This window comes from Cryptotermes secundus, unplaced genomic scaffold, assembly GCF_002891405.2.
Source record: "Cryptotermes secundus unplaced genomic scaffold, Csec_1.0 scaffold953, whole genome shotgun sequence".
In the NCBI taxonomy this organism is placed as follows: domain Eukaryota; kingdom Metazoa; phylum Arthropoda; class Insecta; order Blattodea; family Kalotermitidae; genus Cryptotermes; species Cryptotermes secundus.
The window spans coordinates 43,994-59,286 of NW_019732863.1; the positions used below are offsets into that span (position 1 = coordinate 43,994).

Sequence of the window (15,293 nt, forward strand, 5' to 3'; positions counted from 1 at the left end):
ATGTATTACACTGCTAGAACGCATGGTGCAGAAAATGTATGAATTTCGGGAAATTTTATTTTGGGAATCAGTGTAAAATTTTTTTACAGATATTAAAATCTGTAAATTAGAATATCTGATTCTATATTCTTTCTACATTAAAGGAGCGTTCATTTCGTTCGTTTATCATAAAAAATGTAGAAATCACACCATTTTAGAAACATGCTTACAATTTCATTGCTCTAGAAGGGCGGGCATTTAAATAAACTCCGTCCAGCTGCCCCTACCGGAAATTAAATGGCCCGTCCGATAAAGGTTAATCTGACATATGGACAGGAAGTGTAGAGTGATGAAAAAACACAGCAGCAAAGATCAAGAGAGATGAAGTGCAGAATGCAGGACACTACTCACAGCATTTAACAGTTCAAGCAGGAGAGGCAAATTAAAGAGTTTATGATAGGCTGGAGTAACTGTACAATTAGCAGCTTCTCAAGAAGGGCTCAGCTCCATGAGTGAGTGAGCAAGTGATGACAGGCTGAATGGGTCAGTTCAAAACATGCACATAAAGATTTAGTAGGAAAACTTCTTGGAAAGCAGCTACTTTATGAACAGGAATGAAATGGCATGGCATGGAATGTGTCCTATGGTGCACTTCCATACCAGTGCTGTTGAAACTCTTGGCTCTATCAGACATTCTATTTACACAGTCCATTTATTTGGTAGTGGGGGAGGGGGGATAACAGAAAGAGAGATACAACTGTTCCTGTACCATCATGAAGAAACATGGTTGGCAGAGGCAAAGCTTCACACATATACTTAATGCTGGTATTGGACAGGAGTGAGTGGCCAATGACTTAGCTGCTGAACCCATGGGAAAGAAATTATAGTATCATCTGAATAGGAGAATGTATGAATGTCCAGTGTTAAAAGTTTCTAATTCTGTTTCAAAGAACAAAAAGATTAACACCTTCATTCCTGCAAACAAACTTGGCCATTTGCAGGTGCCCTGTCTAAACTACTGCAGAAGAGTCTGACTGTTCAAACCTACACTTTGGTAAGGTCCACTCAAATAATCAGTCTTTTTCTGCTACTAGATGGTGCTTGTACATATATTTTATGACTTCTTAATCATATGTACATTATATGTTGTTCATATCTTTACTGTGAAATACTGTCAACTGGGGTAATCCAATTGCAGAGACATGCTACAAGTCCCATTTCCACAGTACTAACCTCAAGAGTTGGTTTGTTGGCAATAAGCTGCTTATAGACACGGTCAGCTTTCTCCAGCAATGAGTTGATAGTAGCTACTGTTTTCTTGCGGTCATCATCACTCTCTATGGGGTCAACAGCACAACATGCTCTTCCCGTTAATGTATAATCAAATTTTGCATATTTACAGAAACCACAAGCATGACAAAGGAAAGGATCTTTCTCATCATAGTTGATTGCCCTGTTAATAAAACACAATCATATAATAGTCACATTCAATATAGAGAACAAGTTAACAAGTACCAATACCATCATTTCATATATAGCTTACAGCTCCAATACAGTGATGTCTGTAAACAGTTCTTGGGAGTACGCAAGTAAGTGAATATGCCATTTGTATGCACAATTGGAATAATTTTATAATAAAGTTTTCATTTACTGAAACCTCCATTATTACATATAGTGACAACTTATGAAGCTCAACGGCCTTCAGACACTTCTATCCATATCAAGAGGCTCAGGGGTACCACAAAGAAATTGTCATACTCAATGATAAATTTACATAAATAACTTCCATAATATCAAATTCTCATTATATTAAAGTTTTGAAATCACCATGTCACCTTGTATGCAACCGTTAAACATAAAAACGTTTCATACACAAGTACCAGTTATGTTTATAACTTATCTTCATAAATAATTTCATACATCTTAGTCCCAGTGGTTCATTACTTATTACCACAGAAAGAACAATTGAATATAGATCCCACATGGACACCATGCTGATGTTTTACAACCTAAAAAAGATAAAACATTTTTCAAAGATCTCCCACTACATAAGGCTTTAGGACCTGTATAAAACTGCACCACTCTTTGTCCCCCATTCAGAAACCTGCTTGGATACTATGATGGTATTATTAAAGGCAGAAAAGGATGAATTGCAAGGGTGGGGTGGCCTACATTGGCATGATTTTCACATGAAATTTCATGAAAATTGATCAAATGTTTAAAAAGTTATTAGGGAAGACAAACACAAAAATATTATATAACAAACCTATTTTTCCTTATAAAAAAAAAATCAGGCAAGCTGTTATAATCATAATAATTTTATATGTTCTTATATTTAGGACTGGCCCTCTTTCACCATTAATTAAATGTGAAGGTGATGAAAAGGAAATATCAGGATTCTGTTAGTACGTATTTAGATTTTAATTACATGGCACCAGGAGTTAAAGAATAGCTTAAGTATGGATGGCAACCTAGTAAATAAACTTAGCACCATCAATCAAAAATGGAATAATTAACAATGTTAGATCAATGAGAGCGAAAGTAATACTCACCGACACTTGTGGCACTGGAACACATTTTCACCACAATTAGCACAAACTCCAGGATTGGCTGGTACAGAGGCAGAGCAGCGGGGACACTGCAAAGTCTCTGAAGAGGCTTGAATATTCTCATAGAAATCAGAATATTCAATCATTAAATTGCATGCTACAATTGGCAATGGGAACTCCATTTTTACTTCTGTCTGACCAGTAGCCAGGGTCACTTTCTTTGCCTTGTGCCACATAGCTACAAAGCAACAAAGACATACAGATTAAACTTGCAAAGCATAAACTCAAGGCAGTATGATCTGCAATAACACATGAGAGTGCAGTTAGAATCCTTCCAATATCATAGAGGGATTACTTTACCTTACTATAATTAATATCTGATTCCAAAGTTAGAGAACTGATTATGCACAGGATTTTCGTGTGTATTTAAAGAAGTTGTTAAGCATCTCCACTTAGTACATGCTAGTTATTTGAGGACTATAAGTCTTTGTAGGGGTCAGTTGTATGGGTGTGCTCACACATTAGTTTCTGATTAATCCAAGTACATGTAGACCTGATTCTGTTCTATGGTTTTGTTATTTATCTGAACAGTTTATACTGCGCAGCTGATGGCAGAGAGTGAACATTCTGAAGTTCCTATGGCTATGTTTACTGAGGCCATTTTCATTATACAACTTTATGAGATTCTGAGTTTACCAAGTGGTCTGTTCATTTTAATGTTCAATTTTTCATGGTTTTACCAAAATCAGTCAAAAGACATGGAAACTGAAACACTTACTCAGGCCCTCAAAATAATACCAAATATATCAATATCAAATTGGTTTCACAAAATTAGGTTTAGGTCCACCATTCCAAGTTCGATTTAAAATGATCACAAAGTTTGGATACTTTTTCAGAAATACAGAAGGGCATGAATGAAGTATCAGACAGCTTCAAATTTTTTTTGCACATCTAACAATGCATATTGATGAGCTACTTGAGAAGCTTACCTGGTTTGTTTTTCAATTCCACAACTGCTTGTACACTACGGTTGTTGTAATATATGTTGATAGTTCGCACCATCTTGGTTCGCTTCAAGTCACCAATGCGCAGTGTAATTTTACTGATAGTATGGCTACCAACTAGTTTTACTATTTGTGTGGTAGTTGTGAACTTGGAGTCAATCTGTGAACAACATTTACATTATTCAATAGCATAAGGTAAAAACGGGTAAAGTTCTCCTTGTGCTTAACTAATTAAGCAGTATGCCATGAAGGCGTATGAGGGAATGAACGTATAGATTCACATTTCTTGACCTCGTTACTACCTGGAAGTGAGTGGTCAGCTTCACGCCTCTGCCACTTTATCCCTGGGGAAGAAGCCTACAGTACCCATTGAATAGGAGGTTGGGTGAATCCCAGAACCACTCTGGACAATGTGGAGAAGAGAAAATTCTTGACCCTACTGGGACTCGAATTCCAGCTTCCTGGTCACCCAGCCTGTAGACAGTAGCTATACCGACTACACTATCCTGACAGTCAATAGTATAAACAGACATGTAATTACTACAAAATCATCTGGATCTTGTGCATAATAAAAAATGCTACAATACATCAATATGTCTGCCAATGATGGTAAAATGAAATAAGTTATCAAATGGGAGATTCTACTGAATTTCATACATTGTTATCACCCTCTGAACAGAAAGATGTCTATTATATACCTGTATAAGTCTTAATGGTGGAATACAGCTATGTTTGCTTGTGTTGCACTTTTGAATGAATATATATTGGGAAATACCTTGATGGAAGATAATTTGATACTCGATAAGGCCACCTCTGGGTTGTTGCACACAAGGCAAGGCTCGCTCTCCAAGTAGTATCCATCCAACTCAACAAATTGTGCCAGATGTGAGTACAAGTTAGCATTTGGATGATGTGCCAGCAACTGGTTCTGTGTATGTAAGATGCCTACAGCCTGTTCCATGTACTCACACATCTGCAACAGGTAATCTCTAATTACTCAGCTTCTAGTTTGGTTGGTTCAGTCATTAACTGCACTAGGCCAGGCTATTAAGCATGGAATGATAAGAGATGATGTTTATATACTGTTGTCTGGAAAGAAGGGAGTGGCTCATTTTTTATTACAAAGCATTGTTCCAGCACCTACCTGGATGGACTAATGCAGATATGAGTCAAGACAGCCACAGCCACTGCTATGTAGGCCTACTCAGTTTTAGTTTGGTGAGAAAATTAAGATCAGGAACATTAATTAATTAACAAAAATTGCTAAAATAATGTTATGCAATTTGAAACACTGTGACTTTATCAAATTAATGGTACTAAACGTGTTAATTTCATTACAAAAATTCAGAACTTTCATACTGTCACATGATCAAACTTATGTAAAAAGAAAGCTTACTCTGGATTTGTCGAATTAAATCTAGTAATATATGTAGTATCATTCATATAGAGACAGAATTTTGTGAACAGTAAATAAATTGAACCCAACACTAATTTTATCTCGTCACTCACTAGCTAATTTACTAACTTGATGGAGCAGTCCTTCTTAAGAAGCTAACAGTTACACAACTAATTAAGAAATCCATCTTTTATGAAACCCATAGTTGCATTATAATGCTCACAATTGCCTGCCACTGGACCCCTCCACGAGCCAGATAAATCATGCCCATACCACCAGATCCTATTTATTTCTTTAAGATCCACTTTGGTAATATACCTGTCTTCCCTCCACGTTTTCAGATTAAATTTTATGTGCATTTTTCATCTCCTCCATGTTTGCTACAAATCCCACCAATCTCATCCTTCTTGATTTCATAACCCTAACAATATCTGCTGATGAGTATAAATTATGAAGCTGTTCATTTCTCAATTTTCTCCAGCCTCATGTAACCCCATCTCTCTTAGGTCCAAATATTCTCCTCGGCACCCTATTCTCAAACAACCTCAATCTCTTTTCTTTCCTTAGGGTAAGATCCACTTTTACAAAACATCAGACAAAATACAGTCTGGTATATTTTAACTTTCGCAATATTTCCCTTAAAGACGTATCAATTTCATTACACTTAAAGACATTTCTTTAACCAAGTATTATTAGTCATCGACCTGCCAAACAGGCCAGTTTTGAAACATAAAAATTAAAATATTAAAAACAGAAGCCTATTCTTAAAAAGGTATATAACACCAAACACAGCTTCAGTACCAGAGTAAAAGATTGGTTTGTAATGAAGCAAATTAGATTAGGCAGAGTCATACAAACAGTACAGTAAAATATGGATATGACCCAAGTACAGGAATGCTGCAAATATACAGTCACTGTTCTTGCCCTCCACCCACCTAAGCAACCCCTACAATAATATGCAATGACTCAGATTAACTGCTCTGTACTTCGAACCTACCTTCTTGCCAGTCTGTGTTGTTTTGAGAGAAAAATAACCAAGCAGATCAACAAACTGGGCAGCCTTACGCCCATATGCTGGAAGCTGGGGCCACAGTTTCCATAGCAGGTCCAACAGTGACTCCTGATCTGCAGCAGGAGAGTTCCTGGAGTACAAAAAGGGTTATTAATCCATACACAGAAATAATGACCTTGAAGTGCATAGATTAATTCCATTTGGTCTAAGTTAATATATATTTACTTGTATATGGCAAGCACAAGGGCATGGGCCTGCCAGCGAACAGTGGTAGCATTTGTCTCCAGGAGGAAAGTTTTAACGAAACGTGCCAGCAGATCATGTGACACCTGCTTGTTTATTTGATTCACCAAAACTATGCACTGTGCTTCCTCAAAGCGCGCTTCTGTTTCTGAGTCATCAGATTTCTCCCGATCCTTGCGAGCTGGTGCTGAAGTTGGAGCAGGGGCAGGTGTTGGTGTGCCAGTACCTGTTGTGGAGGAGGCCGATGACGAAGCTGGAGCTGGCCCAGACTACAGCGTAAACAATATAAAACTAAGCATCAACAAAATATACACAAACTAGGTGTACAGCTTGATGAAATGAATGTACAACTTGATACATATCTATTATACCTAATTTAAGCAGAAGTCATTCATTATTCTAAAAATAGAAATATAGCTTGAATCAAAATATTTAGGAAAAAAACAGTAAAGTTTAAAGGTTTGTTTTAACAAATGGCAATTTTATCTCACAAAAATTTAAGCAATGTGGTTTCATAACTTGCATGCATTGTGTAACTAACTAATGAAATGTCTAGACTGTACCAATAGAACAATTTTATATCAAAAAAAACAAGATGCTGTCTCTATAAAAGAAGTTCTTTTAATAGTCTTGGCAGAAAGGCTGAAGCATAACGCAAATCCTGACTCCAGAGACAAAGAAGGGAAGAGAGTGGCAACATTATCCCTCAGATTTCAAACTCAAAATGACCACCCATAACTGACCTGTGAATTGCTGGAACTACTGCTGCTGGCCTTACTGCCACATATCGCACACTGAAGCAGTTGCAGGATGGTAGGAGAAACACCTTCATCTAGCAAGCATGATACTTGAAGTAGGAATGGCAGCACAGAATCCTCACGCACACAAAAACGTTGCCAGTTCCCAGTTCGACTTGTAGCTACTTCAACACAGGCCTTCAGATGTTCTATCAGTTCTACCAATGAGTCATATGGTAAAGTAATACAGTGAGGTTGCTGCACTTCTGGGTCGTACCCACCAGCTCGACAACACGTTCGAACACACTGGAAAAACAATGGAATCCCAGATAATCAATAATAGTAATATTACTGCTCTTCAAAACTTTAAATTTCTACTGATATATATAATCACAGAAACATAATTGGCTCTCTTTAAGATGCACCTGCTGCTATGTTAAATCATAAATTTCCCACATAACAGACACAGATTTCTTTTGGTACACTTACTATCAAGTTATTATACAAATGAAACATTACACAACATAAAGTCATACATTTATTACAACTCTGACCTTCAAATACTACTTATTGTTTTATTCACTTCATACATTCCATGCATAATTTTTTTGCATCTTCAGGATTATTTGACTCTCATACTCTTTAACCTAGGACTGTAATTAAAATATGTCATTGAAGATATTCACCTCCATTTCTTGAGTAAGCCGACTGAACGGCATATGGAGTAGTACAAAAAAAGCACACACACATACATACACCATTAAACGGAACATAAAAGCAGGGAGCAGATAAGAATGATACTAAAGCAGAGAAGAAAAACAATACAGGAGTACAAAAGGAGCTGAACAAAAAATGTGACTAAATCAATATTCATGTGAGTAACTAGAACTACACCACTAATTTTAACTTTATTTTAATGTCATTAACAATTTCAAGTCTGATTGAGATCTTCACCGATACTTTTTAATTACAATCCTACATTAGATAACACACTCATGAAATCCCTTAATGAAGCAGAATATATTATAGACAAAACATGTTTTGTGAATAAAACGAGTCGTATTTTATAGTCTGGGTTAGAATAACTGAGTAACATGTAAAGTAAAAGGCAATTTGAGCCAGATAATGATTACTCTATGGGCTGAACAACCAGGGAATTGGGATTCAGCTTCTATCAGGGACAGAGACAATGCTCTGTCCTCCACCATGTTCAGATCAGCACAGGGGCCCATCCAGCCTCCTATCCAATGGATATTGGGAACTCTGTCTCCGGGGGTAATGCAACCAAGGCACATCATTCATGTCCATCTAGTGTCAAGGTTAAGAATGCACGGAACTATATCTCTATTCTCCCATATGTCTTTGTGATATGGTACCTAATTATGTCAAGGAACCTTACAGTATAAAGGAGAAAGAGAGTTGTCCTGCATCTACACATTACACCATTAAGATATATGGAGAAGTAAAGACAACGCTACACACTCCTTTTAACTCAGATCTGGATGGCAATGAGCGGTCAGCTAAACAATCCAACTACTTTAGCCTTTGAGAAAGAGGCAGGACTGGTCACACAGGTGGTTTGGATGTGATGGAAAAGAGGAAAAATCCTTGTCTCTGCCAAGCTAAGAAACCCAGTTATCCCACTTTGGGCCGTGCCATAGCTCAAGCAGTTAGTCGCTGGCTTCCCAAAACGGTGGCCCGGGTTCGATCCCGGGTCTGGTCAAGTGGGATTTGTGGTGGACAACGTGGCGCTGGAGTGGCTTTTCTCCGAGTACTTCGGTTTCCCCTGTCAGTCTTCATTCCATCAAATTCTCCATCATCATAATCACTCAGGGCAGGCTACAATAGGCCAATCAGTGGCCGCCGTGCCGAATGGACCCAGTTGGACTCCACCCCCCACTAAGCGAATTAAAATAAAATAGTTATCACACTTACAGCCACTAAATATAGTTGAGTTATTCTAGCTTAAAGACGCTGTAAAAAGTTCTACATTATATTGATACAAACATCTTTTCAGAGCATTTCTTATTATGCAATCATCTCACTGTCTCTAAACTACAAACAAGGTAAATTCAAAAACCAGACATGCAATACAACATACAACAGGAAAGAATACAACACACCAATTCACTCTCTAACACACACACACCAAGGGGACTTATATATTAACAACATAAGCAACAGAAGGCAGCAGTTTCCTCACCCAATAATATTAACACCTGATGATGGCCACATTGGTCAAAACATGTTTTTCATAAAACAACTTTTAATAAATTTTACAGAACACAGTGCTGTATAAAACTAATCGAAACTATGTGAAAAGTGCAACAGGAAGCTACAATACAATATTGAGGCAAAAGAAATTCAATATCTTACCTTCATATGAGATTCAAGAGCATGTAAATCTCGCAGCTGTCTGTATTTGTCTTTGTTTCCACATATGAAAAGAAGCAGCTTACGAACTTGTCGACGAACAAATGGGGTCTGATGTGTCATCATATATTCACACAAGTAGTAATACCAGGCCTATAACAACATGAAAATAAGACATCATCCTCTTAACAATTAGGACAAACTGAAACTGTATGATCAATACAGTGCAGGTAACAGAATTACTAAATTTCCTTCAATACTTGTGGAAACCCTCTCCAAATAAACTGAAACTGAGGTGTGAGGCTTATTCATGATGAGGATGTCAATAATGGAGTTTATTCATAACAAGGCTGGCAATGGTGTGTGGCTCTTCATTGTGAGGTTAGTGACATGCTTGCTGACAACCATTTCAACTTTCACAATTTCCTTCACTTACATACACAAAGTCTCAGTCTACAAGGCATGAACAGATGTTAATCAGTGAGGTTCTGTGCACATATTCTGCTAATTATCAGAAATAAAGGCATTCATTTACTATGATCCTTCACAGATAGTTAGAAACTGAAAATAATTCAAGAGGCAGAATAAATCAGAAATTGAACTACTGATAGAAAATATTCTGATTCTCAAATGGGAGAAAAGTTTTGCAAATATGTGAGAAGCAGCAGTTTGGGTCTGCAGTATCAAACAAAATGTTCCAGTAAAATAAGAGAGATCAAGACAAAGTGAGAGAGCATTGTAATGAAGGCTTCAAGGCAAGCTGGGGATTGCTGGTGAGGTTTCTTCGCAAGAATTCGTGAATTTGTGTACTATGGGACGGAGGCATCTCCCAGAACCACGGTGTCACATCCTGGACAGTATGAGGCTGTATCGTTCAAATCTTAAGCTTAATATTATGTTACCAGCCCATTTTGTGTGGATACAAATATTTCTTGTAGTTGTTAGCATCTGCTAAGCACAATTCACTTCTTAACACTCTGCCACGTCAAACACATAATATACTGAAATGTTTAAAAACAAAATGGTGCTTGTGAGAATGACTTAACTTAAAATTTTAATAAATTTTCCTCATTGTTTCAACTTAAACTGACACAACAGCAAATGTGGATGTAAAATTTTTGAGCTCAAAAATATTACCTGCTGGAATGTAACTGGAACTGCAGTGGCATTATCAGCTTGCTTCTGTACTTGGTATGGAAGTCTAAGTGCCATTTCTGTTAGAAGTTGTGGATATGCTTCAAAAACATCACTGGCATGACCTTTGACATACTGGCGCAAAAAGAATGGTGACATATCAGGTGGTGCAGTTGTCAAGTGTGGCTTCAAAAGTGCACCACCAATCACAGTACCAGCCTCTTCCACACTGGAACTGGAAGGAAATTTATTAACATTACATTTCATATCTAATTCAATATAAAGTAGGCCCTGAAAACGGAACTCTTTATGTTAATTTCAAAATGATGCAACAAGAACATCATTGCCATTATTCTCATCAGACATAGGATAAAAATTGAAGTGGCTGTGAATGTATGTAGGTATTATTATTATTTTTTTATTGCCAGTAGGGTGGGACTAAATCCCTTGTACTGTGACAACTTCAGGCCTATTGTACCAGCCCCTGATGTTAGGTGAGGGTGATTGTGGAGCAATTGGTGCAATGAAGACTGGCAGGGGAAACCGAAGTACTCAGGGAAAACCTGCCCCAGTGCCACTTTGTCCACCACAAATCCCACTTGACCAGACCCAGGATCAAACCCGGGCCACCACAGTGGGAAGCCAGTGACTAACCGCTTGAGCTATGGCATGACCCATATACGTAGGTAAGTCAAAAAGTAAGTTACAAATGGATATAGAACTTAAACAAATAAGAGTACTGATTTGAAAAATGCTTTTATTTCTCAACATAATCTCTCTGTACATTGAGGCACTTGTCCCCATCATTTCACAAGCCCCTGAAAACCAGCAGCATGAAATTATTTGGGCTGCTGTCAGAACCAGGCAGTGACTTCCTTTTACAGGGAACATTTACATCCTGAGAATGTTACAATAGGAGTTGGAATTTACATAAATGTCGACTCCTACTGTAACATCCTCAGGAAACTTCGTAAGGCCATTCAATGGAAGCGACCAGGACTCCTCACCAAAGGCGTGTTGCTCTTGCATGACAATGCGCTTCCCCATACCGCCAACAAGACAAATAAGACGCTGCAAAATTTCAAGTGGGAAGTCCTTGAGCATCCTCCATATAGCCCCGATCTTGCTCCAAGCGACTTCCATTTATTCGGCCCTCTTAAACATCATCTTTCGGCTAAACATTTTCCCTACGATGAAGCTGTAGAAAGGGAAGTCACCACCCGGTTCCGACAGCAGCCCAAAGAATGTAATACTGCCGGTTTTCAGAGGCTTGTGAAACGATGGGACAAGTGCCTCAATGTACAGGGAGATTATGTTGAGAAATAAAACCATTTTTCAAATCAGTTCTCTTATTTGCTTAAGTTCTATATCCATTTGTAACTTACTTATTGACCTACCCTCTAATGTCAAAAAAATACGTTTGGTTCACAGCTACAGCACCACTCACTATAGAATTCTGGTGATTTTCTTCATAACTGGAGTGTAATATTCTTAACTTAACTTCATAATGTCAAACTGAACAAACAAGTACATTTTTAGATAGCCTGAAGGCTGAAGTGCTGAAACACTCATCTGTTTTGCTGTACCTTTTCCAGTATTGCAGCAGATTCTTGAGGAGTGTCAGGCAATAATCAATAACACCAGCCTGCAACAACATGGCTGCTGTGGTCTGAGAAACAAAACTGGAATTATCTCCAGTTGTTTTGGTGTTGGACTTTGAACGGGACATCAGTACACCTAAGAAACACATCATGCATAAAAAACAAAAATAATGAATATATACAACTGGTAACATGGCAAATAATCTGAAAGGTTTACCAACAATTTTAATCCATGATATGTATACAGTTGCTGTCTTGTAGTGCACTCAATTTCACCTGTTACTTCACGACATGTTTCGGCAACATAGTGCCATCATCAGGTGCCCTAATTACACTAATCTATTTCATTGCTTGCCTTTATAAAATTATTTACAAAGTATTTAAAAAATGCGTATTTGTCAACTATAATAAATTTACACATACTAAAACTTGTTAAGATTATTCATCTTATGTGTCATAATTAAAACTTGCATGTGGTTCTTCCACTATGGGGGTCGTTTTTCTTATATTCTGTGTAAACCGTGTCTTGTGATGTGTGTTCCCTTCTTAGCTGTGAGTGTTACAACACGTAGACATAAAGTAGTACTAGCTTCTAAAAACAGTAAAATTAGCTGTGTCTGAACCCTAACTCAGTAACTGGCTCTTCTTCTTTTATTAAATTTGCATACTGCATTGCTTGTAATAAATACTCACTGAGGAGTCGCATGATGACGAGATGCACCTCCCGTTCTGCACTGCGGTCACATATATTGTTTGTATCTGGTTGCTTCATATGTAACTCGCTTATAATTTCTGTAAGCAAGTTCTCAAGACACGCTCTGTCTTTTTCCTCTTCCCCATCAAGGTCAGAAGTCAGCATGAGAACAACCTAAAACCAATTATATGTGTACATTCGTGTACATTTCAATACATTTATTGCCCATGTAAAATATAATGTATCAACATCAGGGAGAAGAGGAAACACTAATACATGCATTAAGAGTGGAATGTTTTGTACCATATATAACCTGGAATCTGGAATATATGACGGTGATTTGGAACAAGATTGTGGCAGGAATATCTGTACCCAAGAAATGATAAAGTAACAGGATGATGAAGAAGCTTACATAACAAGAACTTCATAATTTGTATCTTTCACCAAATATTACTATTAGATCATATTGTCACATGTATCAGTGACTAAAGACAGGGTCTGGACTAGTAATTGGATTTATTGGATATTTACAGGCCTTAATTACAAATAATTATAATACTGTTACTGACTTTCACACTACAAAGCACTCCACGTTACTCTCTTCAGTTTGCCTCCACTAGTCTTCAGATTTATAACACGGGAACTATAAAAGTCTCACTAAATCACACAGTCCCAATATCACTATACTACAGAACATATAAAGTCTTCAAATCACAAGTTAAATCTTCACAGGCTGACTTCTTGTACTCTTCTGTACTCCTCTAGCTTACTGCTACCCTCTTGTTCACATACTTCTGCCACTACTACTACTCCAGCTTAGGAATTCTGCTAACTTTTATAGCCAAGGAACGGACATACATCACAGGAAACATGTCACGTGATCACTCCAGCCAGTCTATTGACGCACACTGCACAGACATACAGGAATCACGTCACGACCACTACCTACCGCTGTGTGACATCACCGCAGACATGGGAAACACAGCTTCCTCTACTGTTGCATGTTGGACAGTGTTTACAGAGCTGTTGCCTGGCAACGTATTGATCAAATCCATTACAATATCAAGGACAATCAGATAGACAAGGCCTGCAGCATGCATTGAGGAGATGATGAAATGTACGGAAAATTTTAATTACATAATCTGAAATAACAGGACCATTTGGCAGACCTCCTCAGAGAAGGAGAAAACATTAAAGTAAATTCTGAGTAACAGGGCATGAAGATGTGAATTGAATTTAATTGAATCAGGACAGGGTCTAGCGGTGAACTCTCATGAACACATTAATGAACCTTTTCTGTCTATAAAAGGGAAGAGATATTTACATCAGCTGTGCAACTGTCAGCTTTCCACAAAGGCCTCTGCTCCATGGAATTAGTTTATGACAGTTATCAACCCACAAAATTCAAGACATCAAACTTAGTTTGCTGTAATTACATCATTCATTGCGCATCATCAAAAGCATATGAACCCTGAGGAAACAGGACAGACACTCTCAATCTAAACAGTATGGTTCGGAGACAGATGTCACACATATAACACAGAGTCAATTGGTCTTTCTAATCAGAACTATTTACTTAACAACAAACAACTACATCGACATTTTGGTGTTACAGTAATGCAGTTTTCCCCCTTTGCAACACTCATGAGAGTTATATTTCACCAACTATTGATAGCCCTACATTTTCTTCCTGCCTGAACTTCAAGAAGTTCTCCTAACCAACACACAAATATACCAGGAACCTGCACCTCTATCTGTACTGGACAAGCAAAAATTTTTCCAGTATGGTACTCAATTTATGATGGGGAATTAACAGAACTGCTGATGCTGTCACATCATTTCCCCTACAACACCACCATCACAGATTTAGAATGGGGATGCACAACATAATGCAGCTGGTCTTGGTGCAAGGGCTGGTATGCCACACCCCCTTAATCTAATCACTGTTGTCAACATCATCTTCATCCTCCTGTGATATGGTGTAGGACAGTCAGCCCCATTGGTAAGTCCACCCCAGACATGTCTTTCATACCTGCATAAAAGGAATGGACCTGACACCACCGACATCCTTCAGGTGTGGCACATAGTGCATGAGCCGCTCCAACAACACAAGTCGTAAAGCGTGAAGCTTTGAGCTGTTCTCTGTGTCAGGTTCCTGTTCAGGTTCTGGCTCCATACCATCTGGATCCTGAGTCTGGAAATTTAGCGACAGAAATACTAACTGACTGCATTTAATTACAATATAAAAAAGCATTCTCTGTTAAACCTTATGCTTATGAATTCATCTGTTTCAATTAGTATGCTAAAAATCCTGTAAATCAACATTTACCACATATGTGGCATCAAGAAATTTCAAGCCATAACAAAGAAAAACACATGCATCACAAGCTTCTCAGATTAAAAAAAAAATAATATTTACTGGTAAATTTCATTTCTTTGATTCTATGACCCCTACAGAAGACATAATGTGAGCTTGAGTCTGTGAATTGAGGAAAAGAATGTCTAAGAAGCAAAATGCATAAAGCATATTTTCCAACTGTACAGACTTTCAGTTTTACAGACCTCATGTTA

General features: G+C 37.8%; 1 protein-coding gene across 1 annotated transcript in view; it reads right to left on the reverse strand.

Moving 5' to 3' along the window:
• LOC111867806 (protein purity of essence) overlaps positions 1-15,293 on the reverse strand; it is a 123,087-nt gene that overhangs the window by 35,307 nt on the left and 72,487 nt on the right. Inside the window, exons 52-63 of the mRNA XM_023857977.1 lie at positions 14,755-14,916; positions 12,722-12,896; positions 12,014-12,164; positions 10,431-10,662; positions 9,297-9,446; positions 6,927-7,226; positions 6,166-6,452; positions 5,926-6,070; positions 4,308-4,505; positions 3,518-3,692; positions 2,532-2,766; positions 1,213-1,432 (exon numbers count right to left, since the gene is read on the reverse strand). Of these exons, the coding sequence (XP_023713745.1) occupies positions 1,213-1,432; positions 2,532-2,766; positions 3,518-3,692; positions 4,308-4,505; positions 5,926-6,070; positions 6,166-6,452; positions 6,927-7,226; positions 9,297-9,446; positions 10,431-10,662; positions 12,014-12,164; positions 12,722-12,896; positions 14,755-14,916 (2,430 nt within the window). The remainder of the gene's footprint in view (positions 1-1,212; positions 1,433-2,531; positions 2,767-3,517; positions 3,693-4,307; positions 4,506-5,925; positions 6,071-6,165; positions 6,453-6,926; positions 7,227-9,296; positions 9,447-10,430; positions 10,663-12,013; positions 12,165-12,721; positions 12,897-14,754; positions 14,917-15,293) is intronic.